This window comes from Rhinolophus hipposideros, assembly GCF_964194185.1.
Source record: "Rhinolophus hipposideros genome assembly, chromosome: 4".
In the NCBI taxonomy this organism is placed as follows: Eukaryota; Metazoa; Chordata; class Mammalia; order Chiroptera; family Rhinolophidae; genus Rhinolophus; species Rhinolophus hipposideros.
The window spans coordinates 37,802,875-37,826,753 of NC_138050.1; the positions used below are offsets into that span (position 1 = coordinate 37,802,875).

Genomic DNA, 23,879 nt, shown 5'->3' on the forward strand with positions numbered 1-23,879 from the left:
GATGAGGATGACTCGGGCAGCACACCGCTTTCTGTGCCTCCTATGTAGGGAGTGATCTCCCGCATGGCACAGGAGAAAGGCCTGCCGAAGTGACCCCATTGTGCCATTCAAAAGTGGCAGCTCCACTCACATCATGCCAAGTCCGAAGCCTGGGCACAGGAATCTTTGCCAAGGTTCCCAAACGTGGGGCCAGTACTCAGACTCAGGATACACGTGGGACTATCCTTGTTCTGGTTCCTTCCACTCCTGGGGCAGTGTGGGGGAGGGGCAGCTCACTGCACCATCTGGCTCTCTACCGGACTTCCTCTCAATAGAGCATCTCCAGTGATAAGTTCTCTGGGGACCCTGGCCTCTCAAAGGCTTGGGTGGCGTTAACTTTATAGTGGCCATTAGTTCTCTGGAGCAGGAGAGCTCTAAACACAGAGGCCTGGCTGTCGTGATTTTTCAGGGGTAGCGTGTGGGAAGGATTGGATTTCTCTTTGTATCTCAAACTATCACACCCTTCTTTTTATGTTATACAAATACTGTGGCTTCTTTCTTCTCAAGAGAAAGAAAAAGCTAGTAACGGGTGGTTAAATATTGACCACTGGTTGTTTTCATTTTGACCTTTAATTAGGTAATTCCAAGGACCACGCACGCATCATCAGTTTCATCAGTACTCTCAGAAAAATCTCACGAAAAAAATAAACACGTATTCTTCATAGAGGATGATAGGGGCCTTAGATCTATGGGCTCTAAGAGGAGAGGTTATCTTGGCAGGAGACTCAAAGTGCAGGAAATCAGTGGTGGGTGGGAGGGCTCCTTTACCTCCCCTTACAGTACCCCCTTTAAAATGGCAAGTGCAAATTTGTTCCTGGAGGTCAGAGCAGGGGGTGACAGCGAGAAAGATACTAGGTGGCAAAAGGACTGGAGCTGGAAAGGTTTTAGTCAACTCTCCTTTTTCTTTCTTGTTATGTTGCAGAGAATAAGGAGGACAAAATCATGGAAGATGTAGGGACGTTTGTAACTGCTAGTATTGTGAGTAGTGCTATAAAGGACCCTAAATGCAAAGAGCTACAGGATGGTGAAGAAGAAAAATGGCATCACGGGGCAGTAGGACCGCAGAGATCTTTCTGACCATGGGTCCTGAGCTGGGGCTGCAGGGACAAAATCTGGATGGATGCAAAAAGGCAGCAACTTCCAAAAGGAATACAATGTGTTTGGTGGGGAAAATGCAGGTCTGCTCCTTGGCTTGGGCAAGTCCCTCCTCCTCGGAGTTAGAGACAACTGAGATCTCTGGCTGCTCAGGCATCTGGCGGTTTTCCACCTGGTGAGGCTGCTCAGGATGGGTGCCCCTTCGTGGGGACTGGGTGGGGAGTGACATGTACAGGAAAACCAGGCATTGGAGTTGATAGTTTCCTTCTGGTTTCCACCATCAAGAAAACCGTAAAAACTGCTAAAAAAATATCTGTTAAGCAGATAGCTTTTAAGTAGAATCTATGCTGAGATATTTCAAAACTGGAAGACGAGCACAGTGGAAGACTAAAGACAATAGCTAGTGATGTTTTTAAACTGAGAAACTTCTACCAACAGGTACACAGCACAGGATTGAGGTTTCACTGACACCTTCCAAAAGACCGGCACAAAGTGTATTTCATTTGCAATCAGTACTTTTCATTTTTGTTCTCCAAGCATCCACCGTGAGGGGCAAACTGGCACTCGAGGACATGTAGCGTCTTCCATCCCAGGGAACGGGGTGAGAAGTGGTCAAGGCTGCATCCTGCCAGGGAACCATCTGCTACTAGCACGCAGCCCTGCTGAGCTGTGCTACAGCCATGGCAGAGCCAGGCACAACACCCCTTTGCTTCATACCCCAGCTCTGGTAATGTGCTGACAACCTGCGGGTGGAAGAGAAGACAACAGACCTGCTTGCATCCCAACAATATAAAAATGACGTTCTTTCAATTACTGCCATATTTTCACACACACACACTTTCAGATAGTCTAATGCATCTTTATTCATCTTAAGATTTTTTTAGTCAATAATGTCCCTTTATTAACTCATTAAGAGACCATCTATTGTTTAATGGTTGGCTTGATTTTCTTTAGACAAAGATAACAGAATTCCAACACTAATTTGCCCAGTTCTGTTGAAGTATAAGGAGAGGGGGCTGGATTAATTGATAGAGGATAATGACAAAGCTGTCACACTCAGAGTGGAGATGAAAGGCAAAACTTTGTTCACCTAGTAACATTTTTGAAAAGTACACTTATACATAACTTACATAAATTATCTAATACATTTCATAAGCATACAAATTACACTATTTTTAATACTACGTATTACAAAAAGATCCTAACATCATTGATTAATACAAATAACATATCTTCAAATTATTACAACTTTCAAGATATTTTATATCAATTTGTGCTTTTAAAACTATTGCTAGCTTCTTCTGGGTACAGCTAAAGTAACTGTGCACTGTACAAGAAAGAAAAGTTTTTGTACTTTTGATACAAATACACATGTCAACACCAGAAGAGGCACAACAACATTTAATGATTATCTTTCAATTTCCCTGAAACAAACAAAACAAAATCTATTCAATGAAATACATGTCTATGGTAATTGCTAATTTAATGTTTTGACAAGTGCATAAAAGGGCTGGTCAGTAGTGACAGCCAACAGTACACATCTAGGAATATATAGATATATTTACATCATACATATTCAAGAGAACATCTGAAGACAATGGGACAGTTTTCACTTACATATTCAACGTGTCTCAGAAATTCCACTGAGATGCTCATTAATGAGCCTGAAGTAGTACCAGGGTTCTGTGTAAATAGAGTAGAAAGGCAGTCCTTTCCTAATGCAGTCCCTCTCCATACGTAAATAGAAAACCTCATGGAAGTGGTATGATTAGGTCACTAGAGAAACGCCTGTCAGTCAACCAAATTCCCTGCTGGGCAACCATAAATATTAACATAACTTTTTCAGGGAGCTCAACATTCAACACTGGCTGCAGACAAACTGCAGTGACCCACCGTTTTCTATATGGAGGTAACATCTAGAAAAAAATAAATCTTCCATGTAGAGAAAATATATTGCTTCACATGAATTAATACTTGATTGGGTTGGGGGAAATTTTATTTTTCCCAGCTCTAGTTGAAAAAGAGACAAAATACATATCTTTAACAAGTGAAGGATCCAATTTGACAATAGACTTTGACAAGTGGTCTATCCCTATAATTCAAACTATTATATTAGTTCGAATCCCACCCCCATGAAGTGATTACTTGTGTATGATGAATCAGAAGACCCAAATTTAGAGGGGGAAGAGTCTGTGTTAAAACTACAGTGATGCATATTCCTACTAATGCGTCACATACTGTGGAACCTTGGGGAACCAAAAATAGGGCAATTCACAGTTAGCATTTTCTCTTTGATTAGCTTTCTTAGGTTTCTATGTTTGTGTTCTCTATGCCATGCCTCGTGCTTTCTATTTGCCTTGTAATTTCAATCCTTGATTGGTGAGACTTCTTTTAAAAATATTCTCACTCCAATTTTGTAGATAATTGAGGTCGCAAAAATGAAAACTATAATATCAAACCAGTAATCATAATTTTGAGTTAAGATTGGGATAAGAGAAGTTGAACATTCTGATTTGGGGTCTGCTGATGCTTCTGTAATTTCCTTCCACTCCCACGGTTTTTCTCTCTGTTGGATGGGTATATGATAACACTTCACTTACACGCCCTTTGATTTAAAAGAACAAAGCCCGTTTCCTGCATTTTTTCTTTGGCGAAGGATGGCAATTATGGCCTTTGAAATCTAAGTTTCTATCTCAGAGATGTGATAATTCCTGGTCATTATGTGATTTCTAATGAAAGCATTGTTTAAAACTGCAGATTGCAGAACAGAAAAAAAGGGGTGCAACTGCAGGAGTTGAGGCTGAAAGTAATTTAGTGTCAGTTTATGAATGCCCTCCTAAGGAGTGTGCATTTTATTCTATCAGATGCATTATTTAATGAAATGTGTTGCACAGAATGCTTGTGCTAGAGGATGTTAATATGTCTCAAGTAAGCACAGTTAAATTAAGTCCAAGTTTACTTTAGGGTAAGCCTTCTATGTGTTAATATGCATTGTGATTCCCTAAGAGGGAGTTTTGTATATCGCTTTTCTCAAACTAAACAATATAACTTGGTAGTAGGGATACAACAAATAGCAAAACTGCTCCGGCTTGTTCTCAGGTTAGTTAATTCTAATATTCTGTGTACACTCAACACACCTGGTATTCACTGCCTTATAATCTACGTATCTGGGAACTAGCAGGGTTCAGTAAACAAATGGATGAAATATCTGAATAGCCCTCAATTTTCTCACCTATAAAATGGGAAAACAGTTCTACCATTTTTGAAGGATTGAAGAGTTGGAGAAAAGTAATCACAGAACATTTTGTGACCAAGACTATTTTTTTAATTAAAATCAAATAGACACAGACTTACAAATGAAAAATTAAATATAAAAGATGGGGAAAATACGTAAGGGATTGCTATCCAATTACTGTCTAGCTGTGTAGTCTTTGCTTAACCTTGCTAAAGCTCATTTGTAAAGGGGATAATCGCACTTACCTCAAAAGGCTCTTAGAGTCTGCCTAATACTATGACTGGGGGTACATGTTGTGCTGGTTGAGCACAGGCTGGGAGCCACACTGCCTGGGTTGAATCTTGGCCCTGCCTGTAACTAGATATGTGAAACTACGTGTGTGACTGTGACATTAAACAATTTAATGGCTTTCTGCCTTAGTTTTCCTCATCTGCAAAATGGGCACAATAATTATGCTTATCTCAGAGGTCTGTGATGAGAATTACAGATAAAACAAATGTCAGATATGAAGTAAAGTTAGCCGCTTTTATTATATTTCAAATTTTCTACACAACAGAAAAGCTCTGGCTTACCATAATTTGTTCTTCCTAGACTGTAGCTGCTTGGCTAATGATTACACCCATCTCCCCTTCCTCCTGTGAGTGGGTACCCACAGCTCATTTTTAAGCTCCCCAACCAAGTTCAAAAACTACTGGGTATAGACCCTCTGTCCTCCTCCAAACAATTTCTTTTTTTCTTTTTTTAAGGATCCAACAGGCTTGTTCTTTTTGTGGTCACTCATATAGAAAAGTACATTAATGTTCCTAGCTGGTTTATGGTGGTATTATTTCTCTCTCTGGATTACCTCCAACTTTTACCCATTCAATTGGTGCAGTTAATATACAGAGGAATTTTTTATCTAGAATTTGGAAGGATCTAGAAAGGGAAACCAGAAACAAGAATTACATACCATCTTGCGTAGGGATAAGTGATGAGAAAGGAAGACCAAACCAGTATGATACGCCAAGGTATTTGTTAGATGATTTGTTAGTTACTATGACATGCTGGTGACATTGCACCACTATAGAGACAGTTTAAAAAAAATAATAATTTAAATAGGTCACTTGCCTGGTCCCCACAATAACATTATTTTGAGAGCATCCTTTGTCCATGCTCATACACTTTCACCCCAAATCATATGACTCAAGGAGGCCAGTGAGGCACCAATAAACCAGCAAAGGTTTTTAAGGACCTTCTAATAATCCCCCAAACGCTTCCTTCTACTTCAGATCATGGGACTGTGCAGTGATGCCAGCAGGTAAAGGGGAAGGAAGAGCAAAGACCTTGTTTGACCCAGTGTTAATAATGGGGTCTAAGTTTTCAGATCACTTCGTATTGATCAGCAAAATCTATAACTGAGCAAGTTAAGGCAGACTGAACACTCACAAATAACCTGAGTATGTTTAAACTCACTATGATTTGTATTTCCTTTTGAGGACAATTTTATAGATGAGCAAGATTTTTAAACGATCGAGATATTTAAGACATCAAGATATTAGGCTCTCCAATGTCTGTGTGTGTGTGTGTGTATATATATGTAATATATATGGATATATCTATCCAAAGGCAGACGCAGAGCGAAAGACTGCTATCCTTAATGGTTTTACATTTACTGCTCTGTGTAAATCATGTGAAAATATTTCTCTCTCAAGAACTGTCCTAGAGAAGAATCATTTTATACAAAGTGTGTGTGTGTGTGTGTGTGTAGGAGGTTGCTCATACAGGTTAGCTCAAAGCTTTTCTGGCACAGTCTAATAAACTGAGTTCTTTGTAAGTGGTAGTCTACCACCAGAAAGAGATGACTTCCAACAGAATTCTAGTAGCAAGTTTGGGATTAAAGACTCATGTGACAACAGGCTTCAAAGAGAGGGAAAATCCACTCATAATAAAAAGGCTACTCAGCCTTAATTGTAAGAACTTCTCTGACTCTGAGAATCTTTTCTTTCCACCAAGAAAACCATTTATACTCATGGTTTAATTTAAGAAATGGAAGATACTAATTTTTAATTTCTATTCCACTTTTATGCCTGTTTTCATTGTGCCTCCACTGGACACTGCACTGAACAACATAAATCACATTCCTCATTTCCACCAATCTCCTCATCAACCAAAAAGGTGATAATACAGTCTTATTTTACTGCCCAAAGAGTTATGCACATCAATAATTGTCAGCTAACCATTAAAAATAACCGTTTAAGTCTCTTTGAAAGGTGCATAATTTAAGTTGGAGCACAATCACTGAAGGAAAAAAGAAAACAAAAACCAATGAAGTCTTTCACTATTTCAGTTAATTTTAGTGGAAACTAAAACTGGAATTGGATTTTCATCCAGGATTACAATGGTCCATAAAGTAAAAGGCTTTTGTTAAAAGTCGAATCTTTCCTCACTAAGCAAGCATCTGAAGCCGTATTCTGGGTCCACTCATCTCTGCTTCTCTTAGAGCTCCAGTCCTGTCCTAATAATATCTGTTTCATGATCCATGACATGGATTTAAACAGCCCCATGGTTAAATCGAATGCAGTGACCATATAATGCTCAATCGACTTATTGTCTGTGAAGAGGCAGAAATTCAACCCTTGATTTACAGGACTTGAGTCTGCCTAAATCTCTAATATAACCAACAAAATGTGGTCACTTTCAATAGGATAAATGCCCAGATATTACTTTTAAAAATTCAACAACTGCAATAAACATAGGAGTACATAAATTTTTTTGAATTAGTGTTTTGGATTTCTCTGCATAGATACCTAAGAGTGGAGGGTATAAATATCTAACTATTACATTGTTTTGTACACCTGAAACTAATAAAAAAAATTCCACAACTGATCTTCCACCAAGGCCAAATATCTTACATCTTAACTATCTATACTGAGAGAGGAAACAGAGCTTCAACCAGGTTCTCATTACCTAAGTATCCCTTCAGTCCATGAGAAAAGCATCATCATTCTAAATAAAAACTCCCCATTAGTCAATGTTGGTCTTATCATAACTGGATATTCCTGCCTCTAATAAGGTTGGAAAAATGCCACTTGGGTATTTGCAAAAACTTCTAATAGCCTCGTAGTCCACTCTCTACATGCTAACCATCCCTTTAAAAAACCTTCTGAGTGACATTGATAACATTTATTTACTTATTTACTTATCTTGAAGCACGTTTGCTTATCGTTTTAGAAAAGTCCTTGTAACACTTCTTGTCTCTCTACCTGTTCTCACCTTTCTAAAGACTTGAAGTAGAAGCAAGGGCCTTGGCTACAAAATAATTTATCACATAGTTCAATTTACATCTGTGCCATGGAACAGGTTTACCTGTTTCTTATCTGGCACACAGATCTAAGTTGTAACCTGAGAAACAGAAATTACTCCCTACTACATTAAAAAATGCTATTTTTAGGAGACATACTTAAAAACAGAATCATTTAAAATCAGTGTATAATAATGAAAAACAATATACATGTGTTCTTATAATAATTTCATCTTTCAGGGAGAAAAAAATCCGAACTGTATTGCTTCTTCAGATCTCTTTTATCAACATTTTACCACAAATACCCTTTGACAAACACTTTAAATGTCAGGTTCTGTGCTTACCCAAAGATTAAAAAGAGGATCTGTTGAGAGTCTCCATAGACCAAAGCATAAATAGATTAAAAAATAACAACACTGGATGTAAATTCAGGTAACCATACCAAACCCAGTGAAAAGAACGTAGTTCATCTATGGAGGAATTGTCTAAAATGATCCAATCAATCAGTTTTCCTTTTTCTCTGCAATGATGCACCAGTTGCCATGATCATTCCCGGAGCTCAGAATATGGAGCTCTGACACATTCTCCTTCAGCAGGCCACAGAGCTCACCTTCTCGAAACACGTGGTAGTAGCGCATAAAGGCTCTAGAATCCAAAATGTCTGGCTGTTGTTCTTCAACAGAAATTGTGTCATCTGGGATGGAATCCATGGAATCGACTGCAGAAACCTTTCTCAGTGTTTTACTAGCAGAAGCGTTCCCTTTTTCTAAGTTACCTCTATCCACACAACCCTCATTAGTATTGGTGTTATCCAGAAAATTCCCGTCGCCATGTCTTCTAATTTCCCCTTGATGGTCTCCATTGAGATGTTTCCTTGTGGCTCGTGCTTTCAGCCACTCCAAATGTTTTTGAGGAGTTTCTACAAACACTTCCTCATCTAAATGTTGCTCTCTTGTGGAAAATGGCTCTTGGTGATCTAAGTCTAAACTAGAGTGTCTGGCAGGCTGGATTGATATAGGGCTATTGGCCCAGCCTGCAGTGTTCTTCAGGGGTCCCACTCTTTCAATTTGCTTCCTCAGAGTTGATTCATCCAAAGATCGGGAGAAAAACCAGGAGCGGAAAGATTTTCCTAATGTATTATAGAATCCATTCTCTTCCTCACTCTCCTTGGAAATACTTGCACAACAGGTACCGGCCATCACAGGTTCACAGTCCACGCTGTGGGACTGTGTGGAATCACATCGCCCCTTAAAACAAACAGAACAGCTACACACAGAGCAAGGGGGATGGTAGGGATGGCTTCTTTCTGGATGTCCACACTGCATCTTTCTCCCAGGTTGGCTGGATTCTGAGAGGAGCCGGGAACATAAGGCCCTGTTCCACGGAACAAGCACATCTTGTTTCTCAAAGTGCCGGTTCTTTTGTTCCATAGCCCAAACGTAAATCATCAGCTGGCCTCCAGGAACTAAGACTCTGGCCATTTCTTTTATTGCTCTGATTCTTCTTTGTTTTGTGGAAAAATGATGTATAACTGAAAAAGTAGAAACTAGATCTCAATGTGCATGCACCTACATAACTCTACACATTTACATGCTCATATTTTCCATTTACAAGCGATGCAATTTGACATGTAGTAAAACCTCCTTATTTCCTACAGGGCAGGACTTATGGTAGAAATAGCAAAGGCCTGGCTTTAGGAGAGACATAATTTTCAGCTTTGACTCCTGTAATTATTACACAACTGATCTGGGAAATTATTGAACATATATGGACTTTAAGTTTCTTCATCTATAATAAGACGTCTAGAATAAATAATGTGTAAAATCTCTTCCAGTTCCCAAATCCTATGAATTTTATTAACCAGAGGATGACCAGTGTGAATTAATAAAATTCGCAAGGGAGTACTGTTAGGTAAGTGTTCCCTCATAGAATTCTATGAAATAAAACATTGCTTGGATGAATGATTGGTATTTCTAAAGCACTGAAAGAGTAATACCATGACTCAGTGTTAATAAAATTAATAAAGCAAACAGAAGTGGAGAAAAAGGTGAAAGGTCCTTTTTTCTGTTTAGCTAATGCAAAGATAAGCCGGCCAAGTTCAAGTTCAAATGATTGCTTATCATTTTTAATAATGTTAATATAATGTACAATGGTTGTGTATTTTTTTTTTTTAAAGTCACTTTATGGATCATTTTTACTTTCAGTTCCTGCAAAGTTAAAGTGAGAGTCAAGCAGGGCTGCCTTTATGTAATCTTAAGTGTGTCATTAGGCATCTTTTTATCAAACAATATAAAGTGTTTGTCCGTTAGCTCCTAAGAGTTTAATCACAGTAGTGTGTTAAGAGAAAACAGCAAATTATTTTTCTACACATGGGCCTACCACATATCTCAGGAAATTAGTTCCAAAGAAAGTCTGGACACAGCTGGTCATGAGTCGTAAGGGAGAGAGAGTGACTCTGCTCCTGTACCCTCACCATAATCCAGTTATCGGTAGCAGTTTTAGGCAAATAAATTCCTGTAGTTTACCTGGCACAGAGAGATAGTAACTATCTAAAATGAGATTATGATATAAATAAAGCTGTCACACTGTACATTGTCATCAGTCAGGGTTTCATTCCTATCAGCAGCACACGAACTGTGGTTATCTCGTGCTGTACCATGTGGCAGTGTAAGAAGCTAGAGGTGTGAAGCAAACGTGAGTCTGAAGAATGGGACACCAGTGTATGTTGTCCTAGATCTTTCAGTAACTAGCCTTGTGATCTTTGGCCAATCACTTCATTTCACTAGGCCTCCGGCCGTTCTCTTCAGTCCTAGCCCCAAAGAAAGAGCTCTTTATGTGGTGGTTAACTTGAAAGCATACATTTTGTTTCTAATTACAAGCCTTCAGAATCCATGGGTTTAGCATAAAGCAGGGCTTCTCAACCTCAGCAATACTGACATTTTGGGCCAGATAACTGTTGTTGGAGGCCCACCTACTAGATGACAGTAGCACATATACATACACGCAGTGGTGACCACAGAAAAAGTCCCCAGACATTGACAAATATCCCCTGAGGGTGGGGGCAACATCCAAGTTGAGAACCACTGGCATAAAATGAATAATTGATTGATATTATTTTAATATACTATTGCCAAATTTTTATAAAATTTTTGTCGGACTATGCTAAAAGTAAGTAGAAAGAGTGTTTCGTTTGTAATCTGTCAATAAAACAGAAGGAATGTATAATTAGATATGATGCTTACCTTTCACATTAGTCTTAAGAAAGAAACATGCAACGGCAAAAATATGTTCCTTCATGTTAAGATAAGCAAGAAGTGCCAACAAACAGAATTCTAAATAGGAAAGTAAATGTATATAGACATAGGAGAGACAGTCTATTGAAATTTCTCCTAATGTAGTTCTAAATGTGAAACCTAAATGGCAAATGACCACGTCACACTGTAGTAACAGTTCATAAAAACACATGCTAGATTTCCACCTAAGGAAACATTTGAAATTAGAAGATGGTAAGCAGGTATACTCCATTTCCTCTGTGGACAAGGTATGAGACTTAAACTGAAAGCAGAGAAGGACTTCACCATGTACACATGGAACATTTCCCTAAAGTAGAAAGCTGGTCAATATACCATGACCACAAAAGTGGTTCAACAGCCTAGCCCGGATGGAGGTAACCATGCAAACCCAAAACTAATGTAAACAGGAGCAAAGAATCTGTTTCTGACTTCTGATTGCTAGTTCTTTAGGTGGAATGAGCAAACCCAAAACTTGCTTCCCATGAAAGATTCAAAGCATTGTACAGTGCTGCTTGGTTCAACAAGAATCCCTCCTCTTATTGCAGACAGCCAAAATGGACTTCAGAGTTTCAACTGCAAAGAAGTAGGGCCTTCACAGAGGTTTCCATGGCAACCATCTCCTGCCAGTCCTAACTAGTTCCAAGGTTATGGCATCCAGGCCTGCATCCTCTCACTATGCAAAGATACAGCCCCAATCTAACGTTGAATAAATCAACTTCTCATCTATTTCAGGAGAGAGCAAACAGTTTTATTCTGTGTTTTTATCCGGTTAGTCAAGTTTATATAGGTTCACCTTCCTTTGATTAAAGCTTGCTATATTCAAATAGATTAATTTTTTAAAGTATATTGGAGCAAATCATTTGCTTTGCAAAATGATTTGTTGTTGTTTTTTCTGCTTTGTGAAAATTTGCCACAAGATTCCCATAAATAGCGTGTTTCTCTAGCATATTTAAATATAACTAACATACTAGGTTTCAGGAATATGTGTATTGAGTAAAATGAATCTTACCTCTGTGAATTTGAGGCATGGATTTTTGCTGTTTCTTTTCATTTCTGGCATGTGTATTTTATGGGGACTCTTGTTAGGAGGATATGAGGAACATATTCCCTAGATTTATGAACAATTTCTGGCAGCTGGAGAGCAAAGTGGAATTATAAAAACAATGCAATCTGGGACCAAGTGGGGCTATCTTCCCCAGTGACTTGCATACCAGTGAGTGATAGACTGGATGACACTTTCAGGTGACATTAGCCCTACAATATTCTGCTAATAAAGAGCACACACTTGTGATCTAAAAACATAATATGACTTCTAAAGATCTACTTCACGTTGGAAGAGCTGGCTACATTTCAATATAACAAAATACTAGTTTCAATTAGTAAAATTCCTCTAATACTTTCTTACTTGTAAGTAAAATAAATTAGAATGAGTCATCAAAAGAATACACTAACAGTTTGAAAGTTTAACTAGTTAAAAAAATATGTACCACCCTAAGTACATTTGAGAGTAGTCAAATAATTTAATCAACTGACATTTTTAAAAATTAGACAAAATGAATTACATAGAGCTTTCTACAAAGAATGGATGTTGGGTCAGGAGAGTGGTCTTAACCACATAACATTATTGTCATGGAGAAGAGTGAACGTGTGACTGGGCAGCCTTACCTCCTATAGAGATGATGGCATCGAAGCCCTGATCCCTAAAGGGGAGATTAAGGTTGTCACATACCATGACTTCACATCCTCTACTCCGGGCAATCTCTACCAACGGCCCACAGTAGTCACAGCCCAGGGTATGAACCTGGCTGTTCACTTTAAGATATTTTCCAGTCCCACAACCTGTAAGAGAAAAACTGTTATATGCTATCCTTAATGGAGAATGGAACATTGTCAGTTAGTCTGTTATAACAAGGAATGGAAATAACTTCATATTAATTAACCAGGACAGAATTCAACATGGTGTGAAGATATACACAAAAGCAAAAGAAAAGACTTCAGAGAGCTCTCATATTTTTTTTTTTAATTAAAGTCTATTGGGGTGACAATGGTTAGTAAAGTTACATAGACTGCAGGTGTACAATTCTGTAATAAATCATCTCTATATCACATTGTGTGTTCACCACCCTGAGTCAGTTCTCCTTCCATCACCATGTATTGGACCTCTTTTCCCTCTTCTACTACTTCCCACCCCTTACCCTCTGGTAACCACTAAACTGTTGTCTGTGTCTGTGAGTTTTTGTTTCTTTATTTGTTTGTCTTGTTCTTTTCCTGCTTTCAGTCTTATATCCCTCATATCAGTGAAATCATATGGTTCTCGACGTTTTCTGTCTGACTTATTTCACTTAGCATAATAATCTCAAAATCCATCCATGTTGTTGCAAATGGCACTATTTCATCTTTTCTTATGGCAGAAATAGAAGCAGGAAAGGGAATGGGAAAAAGAAATGATATTTATTGAATATTTACTGAGGTAATGTCCATAGGGCTTAGCACGCTCGCACAGCCAAGAACGGTTAGCTAGTCCGTGGCAAGGAATGATAGGTCCCTAGCATCCCGGAACAGTGTCTTGTCTCTTTACAAAAGTGACCTTCACATACGTGTGTGTTATGTACACACAGATCTATACGTTATGGCAGATCTATATGTTATTTCATTATGGACAAATCTATACATTATGGCATTTATTCTCATGTATGGTCTCTAGACAGTCTTACTACCTACTGGCTATATAAAATAAACTACTGTCAACAACTTTTAAATGGATATCAATAAAATAATTTATACAATAAAACCGGCTTTTCAAACACTTTAAATTTTAATTTGAATAAAAAAAAGATTTCAACATCTTTTTATCCAACCCACTATCAGTGCTCGGTTTTAAATGATCTCGCATGACTCAGTATACAACTCTAAGAAAAAGAGATTTTTTCATAATTTTTGACATTCACTTTCCAGTGGCAGAGATCCAAGTAATTCAACATTTACACAGTCCAAAGATTTAGATCAATCAGATCTCACTGATACTACAGTAAAGAAGATAACAACATGGGTGAATAACCATGAGAAAAAGCCACCTATGATCTAGGACCCAGTACTATATTCTAACCAGATATACCATCTAACTCCTTTCCAGAAATATTTAAAGATTATCAGTGGAGCTGATATTTGGATCTTTTGGAATTACCTATTTTTCTGCCTGATATTTTTCTAAAATATCTACTGCTCTTCAAAGATGATTACTTTGCTGCTTCTGAAATACATCACAACACTGTTTAATAACCCCGCTTTAGTAGGTTCTATTCAAAATTATATGAGACACTAAAAGCATAATTAAGGCTCAGCTGATGCCAGCTGAGATATGCCAGTGGAGAGCATGTGAATAAAAAATAAGATTTCTAACATTATTTCAATGTAAATGATTGGGGTCTTAGAAATGTTTAGATCTCACGGCCACTGTTCCTAAGAATGTATGTTTATGAGAAATGTATGCTTATTGGAAAAAATATTCAGTATTTATGGGGAAAACATAATTCACAAAGTGTTTTAAAACTGAAATCCTGAATATTACAAAGATGATGGTCATATTTTAAGAAAAATAATCTTGTAAATCCTTTACTGCTTTTATTTGCTTTAGGGATACATTTAGAGAAATGAAAGAGAAAATTACTTCAAAAATAATATAAACAGGTTTATAGACGATTAGGGCTAGAAAGAAATATTTAGAGAGTATCTGATAATAATGAGGAAACTGATGTCTTTTCAAATCTCAACATCTCCTGAAACATTTCCAGTGTCTCTGGCACCCATGATTTATCCCATGTTCATTTCTAACGGTATCCATTTTTAAGGATAGTGGTAGAAACCCCCAATATGATGTAATTATTCATTTTCTGAGATGCTAGAGAGAGGAAATTTTTATCCCAATGGGGAAATCAAGAATGTTGCCAAGCACAGTCACCCCACTACCATAAATGTGCAAGAAATAAATCAGAACATTTTTGATACTGCAGCAAGCTCCAGTACACAACAATCACGCTCCTTTACAAAATCGCATTAAATAACCTCCCGTAGTGCTAAAGAGAGAAAACAGAACGTGTCTGTATGCTTCCATTCCCCTCTATTTTGTATTCTGCACCATACACGGTGTGCATTTCTGTACTTTCCGTTGTCACTGTTTAAAATTCAGCACCGTGCCCAAGTGCTGTCTAGGGTTCCTAAGCACAGGAAGGCTGCAATGGCCTTCGGGACAAAATGTGTGTGTTCAATACACTTTGTTCAGGCATCAGTTACAGTCACTGCCTGTGAGTTCAGGATTAACAAATTAATAATATTTACTAATAAGGTGTCTTTAAACAGAAACATACATGAGACAAAATTAGATATTGACCAATTGAAAAAAATGTGACCAGAGGCTCACAGGAACCTAATCCTGTATTTCCCCAAGGGGCAATAACTCAGTAGTCACTAATTCAGTGTCCATGACAACTTTACAGACCATAAGTACTGTGAATGACAATCCACTGTATTATATTTTATGATTTCTGACTGTTTTGGGTATCATACATAGAAAGGCCTTTTGCCCCCGAGAATGTTTTTTTTTTAAATATTTTTATTTTTTTTTCTTCTTTTTTATTTTATTATTTTAAAATAATCAAGCTGTCATCTGGTCCTCTAATGATTTCATTTTCTTATACTTAAATTGTTGCTTCATTTGGAATTTTTGATGTAAGGCATCAGAACACACACACACACACACACACACACACAGTTGTCTTTAAGGTTTGTATTGAATAATTCCTTTTCCTATAAACTGATCTTGGGACTTTGTTTAGATTACGGGTGATAAGCGTTCCAAACTCACAGATTTATTTTTTAAAAATTGACGTGATAGAGCCATTTCCAAAGACTTTCCATTTCTACATGATATGCACCCCTCCCCAAAATTCCACACTGCTCGCGTCATTTTTAACACACCAAAAGCCTTGGGCATGCGTCTGTTTCTCTTACCAGTATTTAGAATGAATGTCAAATTAGACAGAGTTTGTAACTACAGACTTATGACTCTTATGGGTGCAATCTGCATGCAGTTGCTAGAAGCAGTTTTAGGTGGGCAGGCCTCAGGTGGGAATCCTAGCACGTCTTAGACCTTTCTCTTAGAAGTACTGGGCTATGGTTTACTACTTCTTGATTCAGAAATATACTGAGCCACAAAGTCCTCCAGAAAAATCAGTACTTATGAAGGCATGATCTAACTAAAGATATGCTCTAATAATGAAATACCTACACGATAGTTAAGGGAAAGGATCCATGCGATTAATACGAGGTTATAGGACCTCTTCTATAAGTTCTGGCTCTTCTGTAGAAAGCATGGGAGCCACTCAAGGGGAGCCACCAGAACACCGTATGCACAAATGTGAATATCTCTAAATTTAAAACGGTCAATTTCACAAGCAGTCATTTCAATCCTGATTTATTCAACATCAGGTGCATTTTGTTGGAGGGTATATGCAAACGCTCTGAAAAGATCTCTTTTAAATTTTTAAGAAATAAATCTGGTTTCTGTCTAAATGTAGATTTGTGGAAGTTTTCTACTTTCTGACTTTGGTCAGAATGAATTTCTTCTATACTGGCATGCCAAGGACACGATTTCTGACTTCCCGTTAGAACACAAACGTAAAATGAATCTGAAAAGGAAAGGCACGATGGAATGTATTTCAGACTATATGGCACAGCCCCAGGTTACCTATATCAGCGATGAGGCTGCCCGGTTTCTGCTCCTGGAGGAACTGGCGGACGCGAGGCCAAGCTTTGCTCTGCAGGTCACTGAAGTAAGGGGCGGTGCTCTCATACACATCATGCACGTGCTGCTTCTCCAGCTGGGCAGCTTCATGATCCATCCTGGGAAAACAGGGCCACCCCAGGAAATGCAGGTCAGACATGGCTGAAGGAAGATGCAGGTATCCTAAAACTGGGAACCTACAACTGCCAAACGTCGTGCTGATCTTACACTTTCTTATAAGCTGCAAAGAACAGAACCTTCACCATGATTGTCAAAAGACAATCATATTTTTTACGTGCAAATCTCCAGAAAATAATGGTTTGGGAATGAGCTAGTCATTGTGAGTTCTTGTGCAAGATCAATTTTTAATTTTGGAAGCAGAAGCAAAAGTCTTATCAGTGGTTCACTTTGAATAAAATTTTTCTATCTGATGCTAAATAGATTTTAAAAATTTATAATATGCAGCTCACCACTCCAATCCAATCATGGAGGCCTATTGATTCTCCCTTTTTAATGTCTCTGGATTCCAACCATTTCTCTACATCATTACTGATTCTATTTTAGAAAAACTGTTCATTTCTTGACTGAATTACTTCAACAGCCTGTAAACAGGTGTTTTTGGTTGTTTTTTGTTTTGTTTTGTTTTTTGTTTTTGGCCTTCAACCCCTTTCCTTCAATTATGGCACAACTATGTTTCTTAAACCTACGTCAAATTGTATTGCTTCCTCTTTTAGACTTCTTCAAAGGCATTTTATAGCTTGTATGATCAAGTTCGGGTATCTTAGGAAGGCAAACAAGTCTCTTTCTGATTGGCTTCAACTTGCCTCTTAAAACCGTGTCTCCCCATCCTTCCCCAGCATCAGATGAGTCTGTAATTCTCAATGAGTCCAGGTTTCTCAGGTGAGACACATTCTGTCTCATGCAGGGGCCTGCATAGATGCTGTGCTTATCCTGGCTAACTTCTGTTCATTCTTGTCACAGGCATCAGCTCTTCCAGAAAGCCTTCTCTGACCTTCCATGCAGAATAAGGACAATCAGAAAGGAATGGGGAAAGGACAACAGCTGGTCTCAAAGGCCTCTGCTGTTTGGGGCTTAATCTTTTCATTATTCTCTCATGGCGTGTGACTGAGGAGTAGCCTACGGAAGTGGCCAGGGGCTCAGATTGTGACTTTTTACCACTCAGGATGAGAACGTGTTCAATCATCTGGTCCTACTGTTGCATATCCGCTAGTTCAGTCCTGCTCCTTGTGCGCCTGTTGTGCCGCATGCATGCCTCTTGAGACGACGGAAATATCCCGTTTCTTCTCTCACCCACCAATGTTATCACCAAGTGATGACAGTCGTCTTCCCCGCCCCATGTCTGCAGTTTTGCTTTGCGAGGTTTAAGTTACTCACGGTCAACAACAGTCCAAAAATGTTAAATGGAAAATTCCAGAAATAAACAATGCACCATTCTGAGTATCGTGATGAAATCTGTTTCCATCCCTCTCCATCCTGGGACATAAATCATCCCTTTGTCCAGTGTATCTACCTCACTTCATCTCATCACACAGGTACTGTATCACCTCACATCATCTCAGGAAGAAGGATGAGTATAGTACAATGAGATTTGGAGAGAGAGGGACAGACCGCATTCACATAACTTTTATTACAGTATATTGTAATAATTGTTCTATTTCATTATTATTTATTATTGTTGTTAATCTCTTACTGTGCCCAATTTATAAATTAAACTTTATCATATGTATAGGAAAAAACGTAGTATATATAGGGTTCAGTATTGTCTGTGGTTTCAGACATCCACCAGGGAACCTGGGGGAACTAATGTATTCTAATTCCATCATTCGTTCTACAAGGAAGACCTTTACAGGATTTACTCTTAAAACAAATTACCAGTAAGTTATCCTTAATTACCATGGACCTGCCTATAGTCCCAGCAAAAAAATCTGGCAAATTCTTAAGAGTACAAATCTCATTTGTGAGGTCTGACAAAACTTCCACCCAAATTGAAACAGTTTATATTGCACCCTCAACTAGAATTTACAAAGTAAACATATGGCTGGCTGTAACTGCCTACACACAGAAAAACCCAAACAGTACTTTTCTTTTTAATACAAAATCTCAGAAGATTTAAGTCTGTTTAAATTTTTTCCCTTCAAGAAATCAATCAGGCAATACAGTTTTGAGAACCCTAAAATAAATTTTACTTTATTGCACTTGGGAAATGTTAAATGGCAATCAACAGAAACTCAATCCCCTTCAATCTGGCTCCAACTACAGGCTCAGAATTTTTAGAATCTGAACAACACCCCTTTGGAGGCCTTTCTCTAAGTGCTCCCCAAATTGCCTCACCTCTACAATAAACAAGTAACTTCAAAGAGCTATTTTAAAGTGTGTGAACAATATAAATCCATTTTTTAAAGGGTAATATAGAAATCCATTTTTATTTTAACAATATAAATCCATTTGTTTTTTATTGTATTTGACCATAAAATTGATTTATAGAGTCGGAGCTATCTAGTATGACATTTTTGACACTGGATTGAAATTCCCTGCAATATTTTCCATACGAATTTTATATATATAAGCAAATTCCTTGTGAATTCAGTAATACAATTAAGCTAGTAAACTAGTACTAAAATAAGGGTGCAGGGTTCAAAGAGAAACTAGGGAGATAGGGTTTGGGTTAGCCAGGCTTCCTAATCTGTGGCAGTCAAATTCTGGGTCCTTGTGGCTGATTGCCTTGTTGGTGAGTCATGAGAAAGGGAAAATAATTTGAAAGATAAGAAGTCATACAAAGTAATGCACTGAAAATTTGAAGAACTCATTTGGAGTTTAAGTATAATAGAAAGTGATTTTAAGTTGGTAGGTGAGTTGGTGGGGGCAACATGATTGGATTTATAATTTTAAAAGATCATTCTAGGTGTATCTAACTCTAAGTAGACTAGAGTACCTATTGTCTTTATTTGACCAACCACCTTTACTATCCCCCTTCTGATAATCTTGCCCTCCCTGGATGGGCATGTGACCCAGGCCTGGCCATTCATGGTATCCCATATCCATGGACACAATCATCATTTCAATGATGGACAGGTGATATATGGTGAGCCGACCAGATTCCTTCCTCAAGATATCTCACTATAGAACTAAAGAAATGTTGGCCTTGCCTCTGGCATCACAGAGTTGGAAAGATATATAGGTCAGGCAACCAATAGCCATCTTTCCTCCACATGGAAAATACTTGTCTTTAGGTAGAAGAACATGAAGTCAGACAAAGCAAACAGAGATGAAAGAAAAATGGGGAGGGAAAAAGAACCATGGCAACAAAGAGTCCAGCTCCAGTCCCTAAGTCTGGTTCTTACAGTCCTGTCAGCCACTCCTTATCCTTCCCAACTCAGAATCAATAAAGTCCACCTTTCACTTAAGCTTGTTGGGCTTCTGAGCTTACCACCATAAGAGTCCCCTCATTCAGCAGTATTTCTTACAATCAAGTGTTTTGTTTTGTGTCTAGCCTTTATGCTTTGGAAAATGGAAGAGAAAATGGTAGGAAACTAACAGGAGAAGTCAGGGGGTGGAGAGAGGAACAGAGAGAAACACATCAAATTCCTGCTTCTAGCAACAGGATTGGCATTAAGAATTCACAGATGCTTGGTTTTCCTGTTCTGGGTGTGATTAGGATAACACTTCTCCACCCAACTTGATTCAGGCACAGCCATGTGACTTTCTTTGGCCATTAAAAGTAATCAGAAAAGATGTGGGTTACTTCTGGGCAGAAGCTTTATGAGCCAGTGTGTGGCTCACCGAGTTCCTCTGAAATCATGAAAGCATCAGCCTAGGTCCCTGAGTGACTGCTCTTGATGGACAGACAGCATGGATATTTTAAACCAAAGAAACGGAATAAAAAGCTCATCATAGGAAATGTTGAATACCTACATAATGAAAAAGTAAAAGCTATCAAACATTTTATGAGAATCCGATAATTTATTACTACGTGGGTTTGTCCTATTTTAGTCTTTATAAATATTAACATTTTCCTCTTTCTTACAATCAAGTTTTATTATAGCTATAAAAAAATTGGACAGAAACTGAATACAGTTCTGTATCCCACATTTTTAAACTTAATTTAATATTGTGAGCCAATGGTCTTTTGTCTGTGGTCTTCTCTAATCTTCTTAAATAAATGTAAACTTCTTAATTCCTAAATTCCACAGAACTTGAAATGTTTCATGTTCTACAAAGTATTATAGTGGTTTATGTATGAAGAAACATTTCAGATACTTCTTTGTTTACCTCATAGCATCTAGCACTAGACTTATATAATCGGTCCATGTTTTTAATGAATAAATGAAAAATGAAACCCCAGCCAATTGAACAATAGATTTTAATTTTATTTTTTAATAGTTTTATTTAGGTATAATTGACATATAACATGTATACAGTTAAATATGTATATAGTTAAAGTATGCAATTTGATAAGTTTTGATAAATGTATGCACCTGGGAAACAAAGAAGACAATTAAGACAGTGAACACATCCATCACCCATAAAGTTTCCTTGCCATTCCATAAGCCATCCCTCCCCCCTTTCAACCTTTCTTAATGCCGTATTTCTGGACAAAGAAAGAGGGTGAGGTGAGTGCACACTGAGACCTATATCCAACAAGCACCATTTCAAATGCACATTTGATATTTGATGTGAATACAATACAATGGAAGCATTTTTTAATGATCATTGTAAAGCTACACACATACCACACATATGTATAAAATAGCAAAAAATATTCAGAGTAGCTGAAAAGGCTTCCGGAGAAAATATTTTCCCAGTGGCTCATCAAGGAGAGGAGACACTGCACTTGATCTCCAGAGATCGAGGAAACTCTGAAAGGCCTTGTTTTTGTCCCCTGTAGGGCTCCGTGTCCCTAGGGAAGAGTCACCATAGCTGCATGTTCTCAGAACAGTGCCTATAGGAACCACTCCACCGACGAAATCAGCGCAGAGACAAAGGTAATGGGTGCTAAGCTCATAGCCCTATCACAGAACAGACTTCTCTTTTGTTTGCGATGGGAATTTCTATTACAGCAAACCCTGAGTGTCTGCACACGATTATCTCTATATTCAGGTCTCTCTATTCTTTAGAGATAGCTATAGAAAAAAAATCTCTCCCAGGATTCCTGTAATACTGCGTATTTATCATGTCTGTCACTCTTAGGGCATTTCCCCTGATACCATCTTAAACTCTCAACTCTGTATATGAGTATGTTCCCAACTAGATTAGAAACTCCTGGAGGGGAGGAACTGAAGTTTGACCTTATGGGAGTTCTGGCAATTAAGTTCGTGAACTGGTTGCAACAATGTTGTGAACCTTTTTTTGATATCAGAGGGATTATTCATTAAGAATTTGTACCAACTGGAGAAACAACCAAGTTTAATGTTTGGCAGTGCTGAAAAGGCTGCGTGAAAAAGTTAGACGACCTGAACTTTTCGCCAACAATTCATGGCTCTTGCATCACGACAATGCACCAGCTCACACGGCACTGTCTGTGAGGGAGTTTTTAGCCAGTAAACGAATAACTGTATTGGAACACCCTCCCTACTCACCTGAGCTGGCCCCCAGTGACTTCTTTCTTTACCTGAAGATAAAGGAAATATTGAAAGGAAGACATTTTGATAACATTCAGGACATCAAGGGTAATACGACGACAGCTCTGATGACCATTCCAGAAAAAGAGTTCCAAAATTGCTTTGAAGGGTAGACTAGGCACTGGCATCAGTGCACAGCTTCCCAAGGGGAGTACTTGGAAGGTGACCGTAGTGATATTCAGCAATGAGGGATGTAGCATTTTTTCTAGGATGAGTTTGCGAACTGAATTTCGAGACCTTTGTGTACATATATCATAGTGCTTCGGATAGTGCTGAACACAGAGCAGTCGCTCAATAATTAACTGTATAGACCCAGTGAATCAATGAGCTGTTTCCTTAGCTCGGTCTGCAGAACAACAGTACTTTACTCCAAACAAAATGGTCCTCAAGTCTTCAGTCATAAATCTCAAATTCCCGCAGGGGGCCGATAGGCACTCAGAGGAAAGTAAGGCTTTCCCAGTTGTGCTCTGTATTTCATGATTTCCTGCCCCAGCAGGGCCATGTATTAGAGACACACCCTAGGCATGCAAGAGTCACATTTTTATAACTAAAAACAAATATGAATATTGTAAATTACTCTCCTATTATAAATGCCATAAAAGACACAGTATTTAAAAAGAGAACATAAAACTCTACTTTAAATTTTAAAGACTTACTTTATAATTCTAGAGTTAAAATACAAGTTAGTCAGGACAGCTCAAAACTTAATTATAAAATACATAGTTTTTTTTTTTTTTAGCTTTTAATTTGCGATTCTTCAAACTTAACATCTATTTATTACTTTCAAGTACAAATTATCCTGCAAACATTTTTATGATAAAAACTATCATTTTATAATGCTTTTAAGTCCTAGGAAAGCATTTTGTCCTCTAAAAAATATGAACTACCGTATATTCTTATAATTTTAACTTACCCTGTACAGCTATTTTCAGCATCTTTTTTTCACCTAGTGCAAAAATAAACTCCAACTTACTTTATATCACATTGTCATAAATTTAAATGATTGGGACTAATTAAGTTTACTGAACATGGACAGTGTCTAAAACCTCATATTATTTAAACTGCAGTAATAGTTGAAAGCTACTAACCTGAGTCATCTTGTGATTACAGGAAAATTACTTCGTCTTTGTGAATCATGGCAGTTTCCACCCTCAGTTGTCACCCTCAGAGAGTAACAGTCGTCACTCATGCCTTTCTCAGTGCATAATGTATCTGAATAGCAGTAAGCGGGAAATCAAATAGTGAGGTCCTTCACAGGATGAACCACTTTGTAGGAGTCTTTGAAGGGAATACAGGCCCTATTAGGGAAAAAAACACAAATACTAAATGTCATTTTACATGATTATAAATACTGAACCGGCTATAGCCCAGGTTGACCTCTCGACCTATGCACAAATTACCCAGAGAAGAAGGGATTAGAAAGAACAGTTATTATGTGGAGTACGCCTGAACTATAAGAGCAGTTTCTGAACTAATTCCTAAGCTTTCTCTAAAATATACAGTACTTTCTCCCAAAATT

The 23,879-nt window shown here is 38.0% G+C and overlaps 1 protein-coding gene across 6 annotated transcripts in view; it reads right to left on the bottom strand.

Annotated features, from left to right (window-relative positions):
* Positions 1-1,981: 1,981 nt before the first annotated feature.
* Positions 1,982-23,879, bottom strand: part of TRMT9B (tRNA methyltransferase 9B (putative)) — a 50,216-nt gene continuing 28,318 nt past the window's right edge. For 4 of the 6 annotated variants that reach the window (XM_081047214.1, XM_081047212.1, XM_081047211.1 and 1 more), the window contains exons 2-5: positions 23,449-23,658; positions 16,686-16,840; positions 12,608-12,781; positions 1,982-9,180 (exon numbers count right to left, since the gene is read on the bottom strand). In XM_081047214.1, the coding sequence (XP_080903340.1) occupies positions 8,153-9,180; positions 12,608-12,781; positions 16,686-16,839 (1,356 nt within the window). In that variant the 5' untranslated portion in view covers position 16,840; positions 23,449-23,658 and the 3' untranslated portion in view covers positions 1,982-8,152. Of the gene's footprint in view, positions 9,181-11,951; positions 12,077-12,607; positions 12,782-16,685; positions 16,841-23,448; positions 23,659-23,879 lie in introns of those variants that run through there. The other 2 variants (XM_081047216.1, XM_081047215.1) reach the window with 2 other exon arrangements.